Source organism: Apiospora kogelbergensis (assembly GCF_038363985.1).
Source record: "Apiospora kogelbergensis strain CBS 113332 chromosome Unknown utg000006l_segment0_segment0, whole genome shotgun sequence".
Lineage (NCBI taxonomy): Eukaryota > Fungi > Ascomycota > Sordariomycetes > Amphisphaeriales > Apiosporaceae > Apiospora > Apiospora kogelbergensis.
Window position 1 is genome coordinate 3,070,695 of NW_027117423.1, and position 20,769 is coordinate 3,091,463.

The window sequence follows — 20,769 nt, forward strand, 5'->3', positions numbered from 1 at the left end:
CCCATCAATGCTAGCACGCCAGGCAGTGCTCGTTAGCCGGTTGCAAAGCCGTTTTTGCTCGCTGGCTCCCCCTAAACCAATTTCTAATACGAATGGATGGATCTCTGAATGGATGAATTGGCCTCCTTCCTTCGCACAGCCCTCAACAACAACAACAACAACGACAATAGATGTTACGAAATGCTATGCTATGCCATGCCATGCCATGCTGGTTCCTCCTCCACCTCCTCCTCCTCCTTCTCCAGATGCCCAGACAACTAAATCCCACTTGGAAACACTCCACCGGGACAGGCATGGAGTCGGTCGTTCATGTCAAGATGGCAAAGCCGCAAACCCACGTAAAGCCATAACCCGCCATTGCTTGGCCCCATCAATATTGCCTCTTCATACTCTGGCAGTGTAAGGCGCACCTGTCTCATCGTCTTACGAGTAATGCGTTGCACCGTCCGACCTCGTCGTTTCTTCGCTATCATCTCATCCCATGTTTCTTCTTCGCTCTACAGTGTTCTATCTTTTTTCACTTGGCATCAGGCGCTCTCCATGAATCGATGCACGTCTTGCTCGGCACAAAGAAACGGCTCACCTCGATGGCCGGCGCAGGGCCGGAATGTTTTCTCTCCTCCCGAACCCTAGTCTCGTCTCGTAAATGATAGGCCAGCAGTCCCTATTAGCTTTTTTGGCCTTCCTATTCCGGTAATTTATAGCCCCATTCTCTCCTCGCTATCGCGAACAAAGCTGCGTCTCTCCATCAGGAGATTCATCTAGCCTCTCGTTCTTATGCCACGTTATGTGTGCTTGGGATCGTCATTGCCAGGATCCAAGGACTGAAACCCCATCAACCCGCTGAGGCATTTCGCGTCGAGGGCTTGGTCTAGTGAAGTTGATGAGCCACCTTTCCAAGACCTCCTTCAAACTAGTAGTACGCACATCGTGGCTTCTCCGCATAATAACCTCGTTCATTCTTCTATGTACCAAAGTCGGAGATTGCATGACTCTTATGCTGTAAAGTATCTCATGTGCCTAGACTATAACCTTACTAATCTTTATCCTCACGTTTCTTATTGATTCTGCATCACCGTTGGAAGCCGAACCATCGCCGGACGCCGTGCTCCGCGTTGCTGGCCAACTTCAATTCCCGCACATCCGGCAGCAATTGAACAACTCAATTCCTTTTTATTTTCTCAGGATTGGTCTGATGTGGAAAATGGCTCTTTCACGGATGGACAGCCACTGCGGAAACCAGAGAAAACGCCAAAGGATTGTCCATGACGACTGAGCGGACGTAATCAGTCGCACTGCGCCGTAATAAGCTTGTGTCGATATGTCAACTCTGTCAGAACTACCGACAAAAAGAGAAGGGCGTCTTTGGTCGAGACCGGACACCGCGAATCTCGGCTAGGAGAAATTTCATGATAAGCCGCACTTGTCAGCGTTATGCCGGAACGAGATCACATTTTGAGGCGGAGCAGATGATGACCCAAGGTAGAGAGCAAAAGAGAACGGGGCCAGGATGACTTATTCGCTGCCTATTTGATTTTGGGTTGACTGTATACTTACACATCTACATCTACGTGGAAAAGGTGCAAGATGCCGGCCATCAGTTCAAAGCACGGTGCCAAAAGGCTGTGTCGAATTCGGCCGCAAAGAATCCCAGTCTGGAAACCAGCCAGGTCAACAACAAGAGGTGCACCGCCAGTACCACGGGGCCAATGATATGGCATTGCCAGTCACCCATCGGTATTGATGCGTCCGATTACGCGACATCACCAGCATCAGCAGCATATGTATGACCAGTGCATACGAGGCAGAAGGTCAACGGCCTGGTATTGGATTTGAGAAGTTATTGGGTCTCTCATAGGATATAAGCCCAGTATTTCCACTTCCATTCGAGGCTTACCTCTTTCCAAATTTAATCATAGGTATGTACCATTTGATGGCCGACAGGCCGTCGGAAGGTTGTGGTGTATAAAATGTTTTTCCACGTGTCGATATTCTGAAGATCTAGTACCTAGTCGAGGACCATGGCCAGGCTAGACGAAAAGCAACTAAGCTATAATTCATATATTTTTCGAAAGCGACCCATAGTTTCACATCAAACGTACTTAGAGCCGGCAAGAGTAGTGTATCCAGATGATGTACATAGAGCTTCCATTGATGAAACCACATAAGATCTAAAGTACCACCCCCAGATCTGTGCACGGCTTGCAGCGGTTTCCATGGCTAAGAGCCAGATTCTCATATTCTATTTACTCCTCTGGGCGCCCCTACAGTTGGGCTTGTTTTTGCAGATATTATACACACATAGAATAGAAAAGCGTCTACGTTTCACCGAATTTCGACGCCCAGCTCTTTAACCAAAGCCTTGGTGACTCGGTCGTGCATGTCGTTGGTCTCAATATGCGTAAGCGTGCGTTCTAGACAGCGGTAGTTGATACGATAGCACATGCTCTTGCGGCCAGTCTTGGGATGGGTGAACAGGTCGACAAGCTTCACGTCCTCGACAGTGTCGCCTGCGATGCCGCGCACGATCTCCATGACGTCATTTTCGTGGAAGTCGTTCTTGCTCGCCTGCTTGACGTTGCCGCCGGCTGATGAGGTGGCCTTGAGCCAGAACGACACGTCCTTGGGGCATCCGGGGTACTTGGAGAACGGAACGAAGCGCTTGAGCAGGCCCAAGTTGTCGGAGACCCCGGCGAACTGGTTCAGGAAGCGCTCGTCCCGCGACCAGAACAGACGGATATCGGGTATGTTGAAGAGCAACATGGCAATGCGTTCCAGGCCGATTCCGAAAGCCCAGCCCAGCTGATTGGGCACGCCCGCATTGATATACAGGCTCTGCTGTACAACACCGCAGCCCAGAACCTCCAGCCAGTCTCCGCCGTAATAAACCTCGAGCTCCCACGAGGGACTCGTAAAGGGGAAGTAGGCTTCGACCCAGCGCACTTTCAGCGGCTCATCGGCGAAGTTCGGATCGGCCTTCTTGGCGGCGGCCTTTGCGCGTGTGAAGATCTCCACGACCATGAGCTCCAGACTGCGCTTCAGATGGGCACCGATCGCCTCGGCCTCGGCCTCCGAGTGATGCTCCGACTGGAGCGGGTTCCGCTCCACGTGAAAGGGGGGATTGGGGTCCTCGACCTTAGTGTCATGGGTCGGTAGTTTTTCTAGATCCGCCCACACGGCAGCCGCGACGTCCTCATTGGGAACAGTGTTCCGGTCCCAGCTACGGGCGCCTTCCATCTGGTGGAAGACGGGGTAATGACTCCTGTCGACTTCATCGCGGCGGTAGACATCGGCGCTGATGAGATAGCCCGGCGAAAGGTTGGCGCGGAATGTGTCGGCCTGGTGGGCGGACGTGTGCGTCCGAAGCAGGGTCGACTCGTTGATGTAGTAGGTGTCCGTCTTCGCCCGACCCGGGTGGTCCTTGGGGAAGCCTAGAGAGTCGAAGTTTTGGTGCGTTGTGACGACAGGATCGAGGGTATTATGATACTTGTAAGCAGGACCCGGGAAGACGGACTCAATGATTTGGCGGGTAATGTACACAGGATGGTCTTTTTGGAGATGAAGACGCCGAGGGACATTTGCTATTATGTTGGCTGGAGTGTTAAACCAAGAGTCTGTCTTGTATTTGTTGCCATTGACCTCGACCTTCCCTTCCGCCGTCGGCTGCTGGGGAGTTGCTGGACTCGGAGCTTTTGGGTGCTTGCTTGTCAGAGCGAGATAACTATCAGGGATTTGCTTTCAAGAGCAGCAATTGAGCCCTACGCACCAGAAGAATACCAGCTCCTTTGGCCTATCCGTAGAGCTGTAGGGGCACCGAAACCGCCTACGCTCCTCCTCAGAGCCTGCCTCCCAAGGCAGGCATGGGCCGTAGTGAACCTGGCTGTCCACATGTTGGTTGGTGTGCTACTACAACTACCACATCCAACGTTGTCGCAAAAAGCTTTGAGTGGAGCGTTGGATTAAACATTGAACGGCAAGTCAATCGAGTCTCGCATCATGTGCTAGGCTACTTCTGTAAGGTACCGAATATACGTACAGACATGACAGACATGACAGACATGATGCATGCAACGATCCCGACGTCTTTCGGTGCTATTTGTACAAGACCTAGGAACCAATGGAAACTCCCGAGACTCCAGACTTTTGATTCGATTTCCGGCATCAGTCACAGCGTTGCCACAGCTAGGACATCCAAATGAGGTCAGCAGCGATTGATAGCTGCTTGCTTGAACTTCCCGGCTTTTCAGGCCGTCCATGTACCTAGTGGATCAAAGTTTGACCCCCCTGCAAGCCTGTCAAATCGCATTACCGCCGCCGCTCAAAAAATTAAGCCCGTTGCATCATCATCGTGGATCTACTGACAATCTTCGTGGGCGATTGCTCTAATACATTTCCCTCGGCTTTCCCAAAGGACCTAGAGGCCTTGATATTGCGCTCTCTCGCAACTGCCATTCTTCACTTGGTCCTTAATTTGTGTTCCTCGCCAGGCATCAGCGTGTTCTGTTTATCGAAGATTGGACTGCCTACCCATCCTTTCCGAGATCGCACCCAAGAACACTCGCATAAGTCAACCGAGAGACATGTGCCAATTGAGCTGCCGGTAGCACGAACGACCGACTGAGCGGAAACCCGATCGCCGCCTATGATAGTTTCTCATCAGGACTCTACACCCCCTCTCAATAGTGAATGCAGCCCAATATTTGCACGACACAGAAAATGGTTTCGCAAGATGCCAAGGCCGTCCCCGAAGCCTCGGCACGGACATTGGCCGCAGATAAGCCCAAGAGGCAAAAGAACCCATTGCCTCCGGCCGTGTACTACCCTTTCTGGTTCGGTGGAAGTGCGAGTGCTATGGCGGCATGTGTCACACATCCTCTTGATCTCGGTAAGTCCTGGTCTTTTTGCCCCCAAATCAAGCAACCCTAGGGACGCCGCGGTCGTTGCGATATGGCCGGCCGAAAGGAACGAACGAGCGCCTGGGCTAATACGAGTTTCGTTCCCCAAAACAGTCAAGGTACGCCTCCAACTGCGCTCCGGCGATGCGCCCAAGAACATGACGGGCACGATTGGCTACATAGTACGCAACGAGAGCGTGCTCGGCCTCTACAGCGGCCTGTCCGCCTCGCTCCTGCGCCAGATCACCTACTCGACGGTGCGCTTCGGCGTGTACGAGGACCTGAAGCGGCGCTTCGCGCCCCAAGACAAGAAGCCGTCCCTGCCCCTCCTTATCGGCCTGTCGACCTTCTCGGGCTTCCTGGGCGGCATCTCGGGCAACGCCGCCGACGTGACCAACGTGCGCATGCAGCAGGACCAGGCCCTGCCCGCGGGGCAGCGGCGGCACTACAAGCACGGCCTCGACGGTATGTTCCGCATGCTGCGCGACGAGGGCCCCAAGTCGTGGTTCCGGGGCGTCTGGCCCAACAGCGTGCGCGCCGCCCTCATGAACGCGAGCCAGCTCGCCAGCTACGACACCTTCAAGAGCCTGCTCATCCAGAACACGCCCATGGGCGACACGACCACAACGCACTTCGCCTCGAGTCTGCTGGCCGGCTTCGTTGCTACCACCGTCTGCTCCCCTGTTGACGTCGTCAAGAGCCGGGTCATGAGCGCGACGGGCAAGCAGGGCCTGGTCAGCCTGCTGTCCGAGATCTACGCCAAGGAGGGCGTGACCTGGATGTTCAAGGGCTGGGTCCCGAGTTTCCTCCGGTTGGGACCGTAAGTTCTCATCGCCTCACTCACCCCTCGATGCCATATACACTAATTCAACATACAGGCAAACTATTTGTACATTCCTGTTCCTAGAAGCGCACCGCAAAGCCTATAGACGGTTTATGGGGATCCCAGACCCTGCCTAGTTGTGTATTTGCTTGTTCTGTGTTTTTCTGCATACAACGTAGACTTATGGCAACATTGATTGATTAGACGGCATTTATAGACAAGCGGAGAAGATACCTGGGGCTTGTTATGCCCGTTGTTTGACTTACTCCTTTCCACATGGGATGGTGGCGTTGGTGGATGGAGGGTTCATTTTTCTGCATTACAGGCGTCAAGTTTAGAACCATATTGAGCCGGTTCATAATTCGATATATACATTTTATTATATTCCGCTTGCTGCTCTAGACCAAATTTATCTTTGCGGCCGACCTGCCACCGTGCGTTACGCGACGTCCTGTGCAGAAGACCGTCCTAGAAGGCAATCATATATGCTCGCATGTAGCAGGCAGATTATGCTTTAGCATGAGAGCTCTTGCTTGGCCTTTTATGCATGCACCTTACCCCACGTCTAAAGAGGCTTCCCTTTTTTGGTCTTACCTCGTGAGACTCATGTCGCTTTTCCTGTTTTACACAGCAGCAATTCCAGTAGGGACTGGTTAAACACTTCAGCTGCCAAGTCGCTTGACCACTGTCCAATGCATATGATGATTTTCTTCACCGACAGACCTTGATCACCAACCGTTCTGGTCGGCACCGTACGAAGTCTGACCACCGTATGTAGTACCACCGCCCCAACCTTGATCGGGCGCGTTGCCGTATGATGTTTGCCATCCGGCTCCTCCATCCATGTCGGCATCAGGACTCCGAGGGCCATCATAAATGTCGTTCATGCCGTCGTTGCCTGTCAAGCCGTGGATCAGGGAGGCCAATTTTGTTTGTAGCTCCTTGATGCCTGTTTGTACGATTGCATCAGGGTCGATGCTGCCCACCCCCTCGACCTCGTAGTAGAATCTTGATGGCACAGCATCATAGTCGAACACCTCGCCCTCCTGTGCTGGCTCCTCCTCATCGGCATACTTGCTCTTGGGCCTGAACAGTTGTTAGCTGGGCTTGTAATATGGAAAAAGCCAGAAGGGGGAAAAGAGAAAAGACGTACCATTCCTTTGCTATATCTGCTTCGTACCAAAGATCCAAATGATGTAGCTTGTTGTGTGGGTCATACTCAAATCCCACTGCAGAGCAGGGCGACCATTTTGCGTGCTCCTTCGCAATACCCTTCTTCGCCACGCACTGGATGTTCAACTCTTGCCCCTTGCGCAGTTTGCAGATCAGGGGGCCCAGGCCATCGGGATCTGTGATGACGGGGTTGCCAACGTGGACGTTCGGTCGGTCGGCGCCCACCAGCAGGTCGCGCGCGTAAACTTTCATAACCTCGTCGGACGTGCAGCTCGCATGGAGGGTCAGGGTTATGCTGCACTTGCCGCAGGACTGGTCGCAGTCGCAGTCGCGCGAGTACAGCATCTGGTCGGCGCCCCGAGAGTCGAGGGGGACGAGGCCGATGCGGTGCGCGATGAACTCGTCGGCAAGAACGGACGAGTTGGCGGCAAAGTTGACCAGATCGATGGCGACGGTAGCGACCTCCGCCTGGATGATGCGTCGGAGCGAGTTTGCGAAGGACAGGTCGACGTTGTTCAGCTCGAAGTTCACATGGATGGCATCGGCCTATAGACAAGCGAGATGCTGTTGGTAAGCTTTCACTGCAAGTGGAAGTGCGATTCCTCAGCCATGCGACAACATACTTCAGAGATCTTGACAGATGGGCCCAGGGACTCATTGTCCATCATCATAGTGTCGTACTCCATGGTAGCGGTCGGGGCTGCGCGACGCGCGTGGCGGTTTGATTCAGCAGATGAAAGCCCGAATGGTGACTGAGTGTAGTTATATGCGAGAAAATGCTGGCCTACGGATCTAGGGTCGGATTAGATTGCACGCAAGCAGTCTTGATCGTGAGAAAGGCGTCGCGGCTGGAGATAACAATGAAGCAGGAACGGAATGCTGCGAATCACTAAAATCGTCAAGGCTGAACAACCAGAAAGTCTGAATGCACATCGCTAGCCTGCAGCGGGTCTTTCAGCTTGTTAGTGCCACTTGTGCAAGGCTATCAGCTATCTCCGATGGGTGTGGCTTGAATGGAGGCTGCTGGCTGCTGCATTTTATTGGGTCATGGAGGCCAGCCCGAGGTCGGAGTTGACCCTCGGGCTTCCGATTGCCGCTAGAGTGGCAGCAACATGTTGTTTGCCCAGTAGACGGCTAACGGGTAGACGAGACAGAATGAAATCGATACTCTGCGAAGCCTCCGGGCTACTTGTGCAGTAACTCGTGGTGGAAGCGGAGATGTTCTGCTAACATGAGGCGGGTTTGGGGTTGGCAGTACCTAATAAAATGTGGATTGTCGCCAGTCACCCAACTTGGACCGGGATGCTTCCCTACTAAGAATACTCCCAATGACACAACATTAGCTCTAGTGGGGGCCGTCCCGACTGCAGCCGATCCAGCAGCTGTGTTGCCAAAAATTTCACAAAGTTGGCGGGATAGCTCATCAAGCTTGTACTATATCAACTCCCCACGCACGCGACAACGTCGATTCCACCCTCAACACCGCTCCAACCCTCGAAAAGCCCCTCACGTTACAGCAGTAGCCATGTTCAAGCAAGCGATTTCTACGTCCACAAGAGCTTTACGCTCCAGCTCCCGGTTTTCTGCGCAAACACCTATTTTCAGATCCCAGTTTGCCCCGGCGCCGTTAAGGGCCGTCAGCCTAGCCCCGCGGTCAAGATGGTACAGCGATCAAGCAGAGCCGGCTGCGAAAAAGGAGGGCGAGGCCGCTGGATCTTCCGAGACTAAGGAAGCTGAGGCACCAGTGGGCGTCGAGGCCGAGCTCAAGAAGAAGTTGGAAGCCAAGGAGAAGGAGGCCATCGATTGGAAGGTAAGAAGACAATAGATCTTGCAGCTGTGACCGCACCAGTATGGCTGATTTTCGAAAACTCAGGATAAATGCCTGCGCTCAGTCGCCGACTTCCGCAACCTCCAAGACCGGACATCGAGGGAGATGAAGTCCGCCCGAGACTTTGCCATCCAAAAGTTCGCCAAGGACCTTGTCGACAGCGTTGACAACATGGACCGCGCCATAACCATGGCCGGGGACAAGATGACCGCTATGGAGAAGGAGGGCAAGGCTGTGGACGAGGACCTCAAGAACTTCTACGAGGGCGTCAAGATGACCGACGGCATCATGATGTCCACCCTGGCCAAGCACGGCCTCGAGCGCTTCGACCCCGAGGGCCAAAAGTTCAACCCCAACGAGCACGAGGCCACCTTCATGACACCCATGCCCGACAAGGAGGACGGCAACGTCTTCCACGTGCAGCAGAAGGGCTTCAAGCTCAACGGCCGCGTATTACGAGCTGCCAAGGTCGGCGTGGTCAAGAACCAGTAATTGCGACGACAAAACGACATATATTATCATGTGCGAATAGCCCCTGTACTTTTATTACGACGGCCTGTTTGGCGGATGGCGTTGGGTTACGTCGGTGTACAAAAAAGAATCTCCCTCTCATGGCAGCCCGTGGTGGGTGCCACGGCACGCTTGGAAATAGGCAAGCGACCCAGGTATAGAGTCCCGAAAACGGCTTATGTATATATACCACCACATGGTCGTGGAACCTTATGAAAACTACGCGACGATCAAATATAACAAACTAATGTACCTGTATTATCCGACTAGTGTCTAGACTATGGGCTTCGGATTTGATGTTTCTCTCATACGCTTCGGCAAACGCTCAATCGTTTCATGGAAGGGGCAATTCACAAGCAGTCGCTAGGCCATGTCGGTCCAACGACCGCAGCGGTCGAGGGACCACGATCGTAATTTCATTAGTATTGCGCGCTAACCGGCACTATGTGTCTGCTCTACCCATTCAGGGCGCCTGAAAAGCCCTGAAGCGGAGGGATCTTGTTGATCACTCTCCCAGCCGCTCGGGATGGCTTTCGAAATGCATTGGTCAGTCGCTTCCGTTCAGCTGGGCTCATCTGGCAGGAGGTGGGCAAAATCCGACTTACTCGAGGTAGTTGCTGGCCTGTTGAATTTTCAGACGACTACCCAATCAACAAGGAAGGAACTGCCAGCGTAAAGCACGCATACAATGAGAGAGTGTGTGTTGCTTTCCCAGATTTCTACAAACTGAGCGTGCCACTTGAGACATCGTGTCCATCACTTATCCAAGGAACATTGCATACAGCATTTTCACCAGATACTACTACCAATGTCGACCCAGTCTTCTCGTTCGCATAGCCTTGATACCAAGGTGCAGACTATCGAAGTCGACACGAGTCCCGACGATAGGCGGGATGGCGGCCACGACGAGTCCGACTGCGCCTTGAGTGAAAGAGCCCGCGTTGAGGGTTGCACGGCCTACGTGATGGACTTTTCTAGTGATAAACATACTACTTTGCGCCGCATCCTACGAGGGCCCAGGGATCTCGAATGGAAATTGAGCCACAGGGCTTTTCGTGTTTGTCCTGAGCCAGTTGAGCTACCCGAGGAAGTTAGAGCCAAGCACATAATCGTAGTGCATGGCTTGCCTATGGAGTATATCGAGCTTCTAAGAGATTCTTCACTGGTTGATGCCCACGTGGTCGACTCAATGTCCCGAAGGCGACCAACACGACACATCAAGAAAGCTTGGAGTCAATACCTTTCCTATGAGTATCCCGAACAGCTGATGGGATCTGAGTACGATGCTTCGAGATCATCGTGCTACCAGAACTTGGCAGAGGTTTCGTCCTCTCCGGACTTGATGGATGATCCGCCACGGTTTTGGGTTCCTGACGCGAATCGGGAAGTCGCAATATGTCGTGCCACACTAAGACTGGGCACCGAAGTCAACGAAAAATCGCACGGTAAGTTAGGTCCACAGCGAGTGACAGTAGAGAATACCCTCGTACTGACAGGCCCGTTCAGTCCTGTTCTTGGACCGTTGCCTTTGGCGGAACTCATCGCGCTACAGGAAGGCCTTGGAGGGAAAATTTGTATCGAAGCCATGTGCTTGTGATAGCAAAACCAAACATAGCTGGGACCTGGACAAGACCACGCATTTCGAAGAAGAAGACAGCCTTGAACACAGGATCTGGGAATACCTCAAGAATGACGACACTGCTGAGGAATTCCTGCGCAGCGAGAACTACCTCCCCCTCCAGAAATGTTTCGCGCACTGCGTATACGCTTCCTGGGCCGAATTTCTCGATAACCTGACGCTCGAGGGTGACAGGCAAAAGTACATGAGCCTACTCCAGCAACTACAGCGGTCCTTGGAACGAAATCTTGACGCAGAAATTAGCCTTGAGGGAGTGCACTTCACGGGATCAGGCTGGCAAGGGCTCCTGGAAAGAGTAGAGCGCAAAGTACGGCTGGCTATCCAATTAAGCCCGGCGGCGCCCATCCAAATGCCAGCTGCCCCTGACCCCGTCACACCACAGCCAGTTTCAGCAGAAGGGATTAGTAGTCAGCAAAACGTGACGGCGCCGGACAACGAGTCAAAAGAGAACCAGCGAAGCTTGGACCGCGTGGCATATCTCGGTGGTCTCCTTTTACCGATGACAATCGTATCGGGCATCCTCGCCATGGGAGACACGTTCGGCCCCACCGGTGACATGTTCTACGTGTTCTGGGCTACGGCGGTTCCTCTGACCCTGGTGACCCTGGCCATCATATACGCCGACTCCATCCGCCGAGTCGAGATCTGGATTGAGGAAGCACAGAGCACCTTCGAGTCCCCAGCTGTAGCACCTGGCAGGCTGATGGGCAAGAAGAAGCCGCTACGCCACCAAGGAACAGCGATTCCCGATCTGGAGCAGGCAGTTCCATACAGTGAGACCATCACAGTTGACTATGGCACTACCGAGGCATTTATGAGGGCCGGTGAGCCTGTCACGTACATGGCTGAAGAACCGGCCATAATCGCAGAGCCGGAGGAGACGAGTGGTGGTGCTGTTGCTAGTATTAAGCCCCGCGTATGGAAGAAGGAGGAGTTGGGCTGGCTTGGTGCCTGTAAGTCAATGCTAGGAATATACAAGCTGGGTGAGATGAGGAAGCGGCCTTGGGCTCTTCCCACAAAGATGACGACGACAGTGGAGTGAAGCTGCTCCTAGGGCTGGACATAGAATTGGGATGAGGTGGATATGAATACTGATTGTTTGCCCCCGGGGGGACAGTAATCTGCTTTTGCAGACATCACAATTAGAGTAACGAACACGGCAAGGCTTCGTCGGTTGTGAACGTGATCATACTTGTGGATGGATGTCCTACAACACCCGGACTTTGCTGGGTTAGGTAAGTTTCTTTAGTGACAGGACCTAACCTAGTGCCAGCCCCTTAAGCTAGTGCCTTGGATCGCCAGAGTCTAATGTCATCAAGAGCACATATTCATTCCCCTTCAGTACAATTCTGAAGGTAAATGTTATCGAGTCCTAAATGGCCTATATTAGTCCGATCGGGTTACAGAGACTAGAGCTAAAGCGTGGGTTGTCTGATTGACACCCGATTCGCAAGAAAATCACATCCATGTACAGGTTATGTTTTCCTGCTCAACCAAACCCGTAAATGAGTTGTGATTACCTGAGATGACGGGCGGCGGTATGTCAAGGGATTGGAATGGGGAAGCTGCTCAAGACAAAGAAGAGGAAGGAACGAGGACACTCCCAACACATCACGTTTCCTACCAGGAAGGAGCTCCCCAACCACGCAGCTCGGAGATGAACAGCAAAGCCGCCTGGCAGGCCGCCGCATCGCCAGGAACCACCCACGAACCCACTACAAGTCCATCGCGAAGAGAACTGAACTTGAAGGTGCTTGTTATCGGCAGCGGTTCGTCACCTGCTGAGTAACAGTATTTACTGTGGTTCGCTCGTGCTACGGCATCGTCTCAGGTCTGTTTGCTTGTGTACCAAATCCTCGAGCTTTCCTTCCCTTCCGTCTTCTTACCCGAATTATACCTCGCTCTTTTTTTTTGTCACTTGAATGCAAGCGCATTGACGCTTCTTGATCTCGTATTGCTGAGGGCAGCGAGGCAGCCTTTGTGCTATCCCACATCACTCCAGTACAACTATGATTCGTTTTCGGGGTAGGCAGCTTCTGAAGTTTATATTCGTTCTGGGGGCAGCTGCCACTATACTGTTTGGGGCCATGGTGTATAAGAGGAACAGGCAGGTATCGACATTGACGACGTCAGGATTTCCGTGGACCGAGTACTATGCTTCGACGACCAAGGGGACGACGCAGGACAAGGCTATGAACTCCTCCCATCCCATTTTACATTTGATCAAAGAAGGCCACGAGAAGTTGGCGCGACTCCAGGCAGTACGTTCTCACACTGTCGAAGAAGCTGCTGGTCGCTACAGGGGAGCGCCGAGGTCGTCATCCGCCTCCCGGGTTCGAGGATTGGTTCAAAGCTGCGAAGAAGAGAGATGCGATTGTCATTGAGGATTTTTTCGACCGGATACACCACGACATCAATCCATTTTGGGCTCTTGATCAACTGGAGCTCCGCCGTCGTGCCCACGGGCAACCCGAGCTGATTCGCATCCGCAATGGCAGAGTGAATCTGGTCTCGGATGACCCCAAACGGGGCAATCGATGGATGCAGATCTGGACTAAACTGGTTAAAGAGATAGGACACCTACCGGACCTCGATATACCCATCAACGTCATGGACGAGACTCGGGTGCTGGTGCCTTGGGAAAAGATCAGCGAATACGTAGAACAGGAGCGAAGGACGCGACATATCTTCCCGGCATCCGAAGCGGTTTCGACTTATACCGGATACGCTGGCGTCGACTTCCAACCGGGGCCATACGACCCCCATTGGATCGGCGGCGAAGCACACAAATACTGGGATCATGTACGAGCCGCATGCCCGCCTGACAGTGGATCCCGCAATACTTCGAGCCTGCCATCCTTCAACAGCTCGATCAAGGAAATCTACCCAGCGGGGCCTATCGAGGCATATACTTATAAGGGCTTTGTGCGAAACTTCACGGCCTCACAGGACGCATGCTTGCAACCCCATCTCCGCGGCTTGCACGCGACTTTCGTCGAGAGTATTAGCATGTCCACTACCCATGAGCTCCTGCCTATTTTGGGGGGTTCGAAGTTACCACAGAACAACGAGATACTGATACCAGGTGCTGTGTATCTTGCCGATGATAAACGATATTCGGGGGTAGGGGAATCGGTGGACTGTGGGGAGACAAGATGGGAGGGTTGATATGGCGTGGGGTGGCCAGCGGCGGCCGTAACAAGGCAGACAATTGGTGGCACTTCCACCGTCACCGCTGGGTCCAGATGATGAACGGAACGGCTATGCAGAAAGTACTGGCCGGCGACGAAGCCGCAGCTCCTACTTTTGCACTTCTTCCGCCTGGCGTGTACAACGTAAGTGCACAGAGAAATGGGTTCCTGGGAAGCTGGCTCGCAGTGCATGCCGACGTTGGGGTCGTGGACCTCCTTTTGCTTCCCCCGGAGAGATGGCCAGCAAGAATAAGCGACTACCGACCTGTAGTTATTCGAGCCCCTTTTTCGATCTGGTCAAGCCGAAGTCAATGGCAAAGCAGTACAAGTACAAATACCTGCCCGACATTGACGGGAACTCATTCAGCGGCCGCTGGCGCGGCTTTCTGCGGAGCACAAGCTGCCCTCTGAAGGCGACTATTTACACCGAGTGGCACGACGACCGGCTGGTCCCGTGGGTGCACTTTGTCCCCTTCGACAACACTTTCATGGACATATACGCGATCATGGAATTCTTCCTCGAAGGCCATGACGCGCAGGGCAGGCGGATAGCGGATGAAGGCAGCAGGTGGGCGAGCCAGGTGATGCGCAGAGATGACATGCTCCTTTACGTGTGGCGGGTGCTGCTGGAATACGCAAGAGTCGTCGATCCCCAAAGGGACAGGCTGGCGTTCATCGGAGATCTGGTAAAAGAAGAGACTCAGAGATACAAGTAAAAAAATGAGACGTGTATCGCCAACTAGGTAGCAATGACAGAAGAAATTGTGCGTGATACGACACATCTATCGGTGCTCCCATCCGTAATATGACTAGACCCGGGCGTACGGGATACAAACCCACCCGGAAGCCGACCTCCGGCAACCAGGTACGGAGCAAACCAGATATAGATATATATTCAGCCATCTTAAGGTCGTAGCAGTTTCAAATACAGAGCTGTTGCTAGAAAAAGCAATATGTTATGAAGTGGGGGCGCAGGCAACCGCCAATTACGTAGACAGCGCTCGAGCTGGAGAATCGAACCTTTTGACTGTGCTCTTCTCGAATGAAGCTTTAAGAAGAACAGAATTTTCCTTATTGACGCCTAGGATATCTTTCTCCTACTGTTCAAGACACCTGATCGCAACTATCCAACTTCTTTGCGATATTCTCTTTTTTGTCCCCCACCTGGGTGGTACCGCAATGAGTTACCCACACACATACTGTTCCCTTTGCGGTGTCTATGTTGAGGCCTATGATGATGACGACCCGGCCCGTGATAGCAAACTCCGCTGGAGTGCTGCTGTCCGAGCGATCCGCGCGCGAGCGTATGTCCATGACCCCTATGTTACAGGCGTTGGCTTCGTAGCGCAAAATCACATCTGCGCAGATGCGGATGAAGACAAGTCTTGGAAGTATCCTGGAGCCGAGCTGGTCCCCAACGATTTGTACAACGGAGACCTCCAACAACAGTATGGGTGCTTTGCAGTACATGACTTCTGCTGGAAACTACTGAGGCATGTCGTGGACCCGGAGAGGGAATTTCCCACCAAGACTATCGCTCGTCAACTGTTCGCTATCCTGTACAATACCCCGGCATGGGGTTCGGAGTTGAAACCAGGGCACGACTATGGTGGCGCACATGGAGCCCGGGTTCACGGTAGAGTTTTGGACGATATTGTTGCATCAATTCGCGGCTCCGATCTATTCTGGATTCTGCAGGACCCCAACGATGAGTTTGATTTGGATGCGGGAATCAAAACCGACTTACCAGCCAACGCGCCATATATGCATCTCCATGGTCCCAGGAGTAGGGAAACAGATGTTTTCAGTCGACTTCCGAACGAGGTCATCATGCTCGTGGTTGTCAATCTGCCCTCAAAATCCGTTTGCGATTTGCGACTTGCTTCTAAGCATGTCGCCGCTTATACACCACCATCTCTTCTGTCACAGAGCTTCTGGGCGTCACGATTCGACCATGACGCAGAGATGGCCTTTGCTTTCGCCACCAGAGAGACTCATCTTCCACCGAAGCCCATAGACTGGCGTCAACTATACCATGCTGCCCGGAGCATGCTCACTGGCTTCCAAACTTACCCCGGATTCAGGAATCGAAGGCGGATATGGAAATGTCTACAACACATTGTGCCAATTATGACCTTGCGCCTACAAAACATGGAAAATATAGCTATGTCACCATACCTGGGGAGACCTCTTAGAATACCCGAGGGATTTGCCCCCTGGGCAGTGTATCATCCAGCGTCACCTTCGAGTTCGAAAAACCACACCCCAGTACGCCTAACATACGCCCCAATCTTGTCCTAGGGTCTCGACTCTTTGAGAAGCAGTATCTTGGTATACCAAGTTCAGCACATAGCCAGCCTCTCAGGCTCGGGGCTTCGTTCATATCACTTGTGGACCAAAACTACATATGTGGCCTACGATTTCTGACATCAAGAGGAAATGGGCAGGGTTCCGAATTGTCGAGAGCTGGCTTCATCAACCCCGAGAACGAACGAACAGTAGAGATTGAGTCTCTTGAAGATGTCGACACTATGTCCTTTCACGTGACGGTATCTGGGATCATCGGGCTATCCTTCCAGACGCGGATCATGGGTATGTCTAGGACTCACACTATAGGTCAGTTTGGTGACTGCGTTGAGGATAACGGGGTTTCCCAATTGGAGGCCGGCAAGAAGCTTCAAGACATTGGATTCGTGGTTGGACTTGATGCCTGCAAAATAGTCTCCTTGGAACTGGCTGGAAGGGAATCGACTACAGAATCACCCCCCTCGACAGAAATCGAGCAGATCGCGGAGGTCTGGACCCCAGCACCGCCGAGATGTCGGGTTGAGTGGTGGCACACCTCTCCTTCGGCTCACGACACCTTCAACCTATGCAGATCCATGGACTTTGGTGGCCAGGATGGAAGACTTCTAGGGCTGTTGACACAGGTGAACGTCTTCATGGGCAGCTGTGTTCATGTGTTCCTTGGCATGTCCTTCGATTACGCGGACGGCACTGAGAGAGCATATGGGCGCAAGGGCGAGTTCTTACCAAGTGGCGATGAACCCCAATGTTTCGTGCAGTCTTTCGCCATCGCTGGGCCGGAAGGCGAGAGGATCTGTCAGGCTGCTACTTCGTACTTGCCGTCGCATGATACCATACAGCGTCTTTCCTTCTCCACCACCGCGAACAGGTCAATTGAATTCTGCATGTACGGAGATGGTGTACCGATTGGTGAAGTCATTGAAATTAGTACGAGGGCATCCCCCGGCAAAGTCTTCACCTCCTTCTTTAGCCTACACAGTTCCCCTTACGGCCATTTTCGCGATTTTTCTGCCGTGGAGATTTCCGCGGGCCAGATCAACAATGACTGGTCTACGGGCGATATTGCAATTCGCAAGTACCCAGGGAACAGGGTTCGAGCCTCGGTGTACGATTCTGTCGTGTCTGTACTGAGTTCAGGCAACCAAGCATTCACTGTCGCAAGCCTGTCTGGTCTACGCAGAATCCGGGTTTCCGTTGGAAACGCTGGGTATACGCGTGAACCGCACCATATATCGGGTCTGAAGCTGGAATATGAGGGCTCAACTTCGGTGGTTGGACAATGGATTTCAGAGCACGCGTCGATGGAAATCGGCGAGGACGAGCGCCTGGTGGAAATCGAAGTGTTTCACCATGCCGGCAATGACTATGGACGGATGAAACACGGCCCCATGAGTGGGCTTCATATAACCACTTCCAAAGGTGCGACCATGAAAGTGATGCATCAGCCCACCGAGGGAGACGTCCGTCTCTGCTTCCGGGAAACTCCTTACGAGAGGCTTGACGGCATAGAATGGAGTTGCAGCCACGGCTGTGACCATTTCAGAGTCACGTCTCATTGGCAAACGGACATGGCCGGTCGGCATCTCTATTTCAAATCCGAACCCCATACAATGCCCAAGTGGGCTGTGCTGGAGCAGGTCTTCCTGCAGGAGAAGACGGCCGACGGTGGCAACGACCCCCTAAAGTCGATCCAGATGACTTTCAAGTCGTATTCGTGGGAGCCCGCGGCGCTGTCGTTCATCTATCGTTCAGGGCGCATCTTGTCCCTCGGCGTCCCCCGAAACGGAGGGAAGCTCGTCACCGAGACTTTGAATGATGACGAGCAGCTTATGGAAATCGACATTGGCATAGCACAGGGCAACCAGATTGCCGCGATCGAGGTAAGTTCAAACAGGATGGGAGATTATATTCACCTCTGACATGATACAACTTTTACAGTTCAAAACAGACCAAAAGAGAACGCTCAAGTTCAGTTACCCGGGAAGGCACCCCATCCAAGTCGGGCAGTGGGCTGCTTTTAACCTACGATCTGATGACTCTGATAACGAGAGGGAAGATGCGGAAGAGCTGGAGGGCATCCATGTTGGTTTCTGGGCCATGCCAAGAAGACTGGACAGAACACTCCAATTTCCCCTTTTTGGGCCCATATTCGAGTGCTCCGATGACTCGAATTCAGGCGACATAATGATGGCCGATTGAGATAAAAAGCTATTGTTATCTCACTCTGCTTGTCGACTATGTGTGCAGCTCAGGAATATACAATGTACGTGTTGACTTTCATCGGATTAGGACAGAGGACTCGTGGGTGGAATGCAAGTTTCCAAGGTTAATGTACTAGAAGTAGTTGACATAGTCATGTCAATCCACATGCATTTGGTTATATCCAGTATTTTGACTTCATTTTGATCTGCTACACCCTGGCTTTCACTGGGACTCTAGATGCATATCTATGCGACAATCTCCTCCTTGCAGAAGATGCCGTACTTCTCCTTGAGTTCCTTGATCAAAGGCTCGTTGATCTTGCTGTTCATGGGAGCGAGAACACCCTTCTCGGACAGAGTTCCGTTCAGGACTTGCTGGACAGCGACCGCGCATGGGACGCCGACGAGCTTGGCCATGGCCGAGTAGCCGCTGGGGTCGGTGCTACCGTACTCGACAAGAGTAGAAGTTCTCGTCTGTTTGGTTCCGTCCTTCAGCTCGACCTCGAACTTGTGCTGCAGGATGACGATATCACGCTCTCCCTCACCGTACTGCATCTTCTTCTCGAGCGTGGCGCAGAGGGTATCCAGGGGGTTTCCACGGGGGATGGTCTTCTCGTCAGAGAAGAGACCGAGCCATCTGAGGCCACCCAGGATGTGGTTGCGTTGCTGGTCATCCTTGAAGTTTGTCTTGGAGGCGATGGTGTCGATGAGAGTCTTCTCATCCGACGCCGAAGCACCGACGATAGTCTTGGTAGCCTCCTTCCAGGCGACCAAGTCCTTGCAGCAGCTTTGCTCCTCGTCGCTCAGGAAACCAATGTCGACAAGGACCTTGACGAATTCAGGGAAGCCGGCGTATCGCAGAGTACCGCGGACGATAGTCTGGGCCTCGGGGATGTTGTAACGCTCCTTGTAAGGGGTAGAATCTCTGTTGGGGTACGCAACGGTAGCGAATCCTTCAGCTATTATTAGTAACCGACTGGTAATACAGAGTGTGGCACAAAAGCATGACCTCGCCCGCGCCATGGGACTATAGTTGCTTACCAGGGTAGATGTGGTATGGCTTGGCAGTAGCCATCAGATCTTTGGTGTTGCGCAGTTAGTATAGCCATTCCTATAGATAGACGGCAATGCAACCAGATGTTTGCTTACCAGGGCCTGCCACGTTGGCAACCTTTCCGTCTTGGTAGAAGCTAGCAGCGTTTCTCAGAGCCAGCAGGACACCACGCGGCGACCTGAAACCATATTTGTCAGCTCATACTTGGTTCAAGGTCTTCCTAAAGCATATAAGGGACGGGGGCAGTCTTACCAAGAGAACTTGTATCCCAGAGGGTTTCCAGAGCTCTCAGGGGCCGGGAGACCTCCACAGTATGAAAGGAAAGAAGTGATCTTTCCGCCCTCGTTGTGGACCTCGTCGATGGTCTTGACAGCGTCTGCAAGCGGTCAGTACTGCTGAGTGCCTGCGCTCAGAGTTGTGGGACAATTCTTACACAAGTGATCGATACCAGGGTCTGCGGTAATAAAGTAGCAAGTCAGCGTCTGAGATACAATATAGGGAAGCAATTCCCAGGACTGATGTGGAGAGACATAGACATACCCAGGCCGATCTCGTTCATGACAGTGATGCCAGCATCCTTGCACTGCTGGTCGAGCTCCATCATGGCGGGGGAGACGTAGCTCGTGGTGACGACATGCTTCTTCTGGCGGATAGCTGATTTGATGACGGTGGCGTGGAAGGTATAGGGGATCAAGCTGATGACGAGGTCGTGCTTGGCGAGCTCTGCGTCGAGGGCCTGGTCGTTGGTGACATCGAGCGAGATGGGCGTGGCAGTCTTGACACCGGCCGAGAGAGCCTTGGCGGACTCCAGAGTTCGGCAAGCTGGACGGGAGTGCGTGATGAAGTCAGCAACACGGTCTTGTTGAAGGAGGGCAGCATCTGGCTCAGCCGAGAGAGGAGCTTATCGTACCGACAGTAACGGCGACACCTTGCTCAGAGAGGATATCGAGGGTCGGGCGGGTGACGAAACCGGCGCCGAGCATCAACACCCTACACAGACAAACACAGCATATCAGTATTGCATCTTTTCTTGTGCAGTGGGATACAGGTGCCGCAACTTACTTTTGGGGGGCCATCTTGGATAACACGACTGTATGGTCTTTTATCAATGGCTAGGAAATGTAAATGTCAATCAAGGACTTTGTAGC

The 20,769-nt window shown here is 52.9% G+C and overlaps 9 protein-coding genes across 9 annotated transcripts; 6 read left to right on the plus strand and 3 right to left on the minus strand.

Moving 5' to 3' along the window:
• Nucleotides 1-2,325: 2,325 nt before the first annotated feature.
• Nucleotides 2,326-3,890, minus strand: PG998_009821 (phenylalanine--tRNA ligase; the record flags this gene model as incomplete). The annotated part of the gene is made up of 2 exons (XM_066876637.1): nucleotides 2,326-3,721; nucleotides 3,778-3,890. The coding sequence occupies 2 exons, from the start codon at nucleotides 3,888-3,890 to the stop codon at nucleotides 2,326-2,328; spliced, it is 1,509 nt and encodes a 502-aa protein (XP_066728793.1).
• Nucleotides 3,891-4,716: 826 nt separating this feature from the next.
• PG998_009822 (mitochondrial dicarboxylate carrier) lies at nucleotides 4,717-5,719 on the plus strand (the record flags this gene model as incomplete). Its single annotated transcript, XM_066876638.1, has 2 exons — nucleotides 4,717-4,885; nucleotides 5,010-5,719. 2 exons carry the CDS (start codon nucleotides 4,717-4,719, stop codon nucleotides 5,717-5,719), a joined length of 879 nt encoding a protein of 292 aa, XP_066728794.1.
• A 727-nt stretch (nucleotides 5,720-6,446) lies between these two features.
• On the minus strand, nucleotides 6,447-7,577 carry PG998_009823 (RNA polymerase Rpb3/RpoA insert domain-containing protein; the record flags this gene model as incomplete). Its single annotated transcript, XM_066876639.1, has 3 exons — nucleotides 6,447-6,804; nucleotides 6,872-7,437; nucleotides 7,515-7,577. The coding sequence occupies 3 exons, from the start codon at nucleotides 7,575-7,577 to the stop codon at nucleotides 6,447-6,449; spliced, it is 987 nt and encodes a 328-aa protein (XP_066728795.1).
• An 839-nt stretch (nucleotides 7,578-8,416) lies between these two features.
• Nucleotides 8,417-9,211, plus strand: PG998_009824 (GrpE protein; the record flags this gene model as incomplete). Its single annotated transcript, XM_066876640.1, has 2 exons — nucleotides 8,417-8,701; nucleotides 8,765-9,211. The coding sequence occupies 2 exons, from the start codon at nucleotides 8,417-8,419 to the stop codon at nucleotides 9,209-9,211; spliced, it is 732 nt and encodes a 243-aa protein (XP_066728796.1).
• Nucleotides 9,212-10,037: 826 nt separating this feature from the next.
• Nucleotides 10,038-11,910, plus strand: PG998_009825 (uncharacterized protein; the record flags this gene model as incomplete). Its single annotated transcript, XM_066876641.1, has 2 exons — nucleotides 10,038-10,674; nucleotides 10,736-11,910. The coding sequence occupies 2 exons, from the start codon at nucleotides 10,038-10,040 to the stop codon at nucleotides 11,908-11,910; spliced, it is 1,812 nt and encodes a 603-aa protein (XP_066728797.1).
• Nucleotides 11,911-12,955: 1,045 nt separating this feature from the next.
• Nucleotides 12,956-13,786, plus strand: PG998_009826 (Lipopolysaccharide-modifying protein; the record flags this gene model as incomplete). Its single annotated transcript, XM_066876642.1, has 3 exons — nucleotides 12,956-12,979; nucleotides 13,131-13,670; nucleotides 13,697-13,786. The coding sequence occupies 3 exons, from the start codon at nucleotides 12,956-12,958 to the stop codon at nucleotides 13,784-13,786; spliced, it is 654 nt and encodes a 217-aa protein (XP_066728798.1).
• A 237-nt stretch (nucleotides 13,787-14,023) lies between these two features.
• Nucleotides 14,024-14,775, plus strand: PG998_009827 (glycosyl transferase family 90 domain-containing protein; the record flags this gene model as incomplete). Its single annotated transcript, XM_066876643.1, has 2 exons — nucleotides 14,024-14,203; nucleotides 14,296-14,775. 2 exons carry the CDS (start codon nucleotides 14,024-14,026, stop codon nucleotides 14,773-14,775), a joined length of 660 nt encoding a protein of 219 aa, XP_066728799.1.
• A 463-nt stretch (nucleotides 14,776-15,238) lies between these two features.
• On the plus strand, nucleotides 15,239-18,565 carry PG998_009828 (uncharacterized protein; the record flags this gene model as incomplete). The annotated part of the gene is given in 3 exon segments (XM_066876644.1): nucleotides 15,239-16,284; nucleotides 16,296-18,246; nucleotides 18,305-18,565. The coding sequence occupies 3 exon segments, from the start codon at nucleotides 15,239-15,241 to the stop codon at nucleotides 18,563-18,565; spliced, it is 3,258 nt and encodes a 1,085-aa protein (XP_066728800.1).
• Nucleotides 18,566-18,813: 248 nt separating this feature from the next.
• On the minus strand, nucleotides 18,814-20,697 carry PG998_009829 (saccharopine dehydrogenase; the record flags this gene model as incomplete). The annotated part of the gene is made up of 8 exons (XM_066876645.1): nucleotides 18,814-19,520; nucleotides 19,609-19,647; nucleotides 19,717-19,799; nucleotides 19,874-19,997; nucleotides 20,055-20,075; nucleotides 20,162-20,479; nucleotides 20,532-20,611; nucleotides 20,684-20,697. The coding sequence occupies 8 exons, from the start codon at nucleotides 20,695-20,697 to the stop codon at nucleotides 18,814-18,816; spliced, it is 1,386 nt and encodes a 461-aa protein (XP_066728801.1).
• Nucleotides 20,698-20,769: the final 72 nt, after the last annotated feature.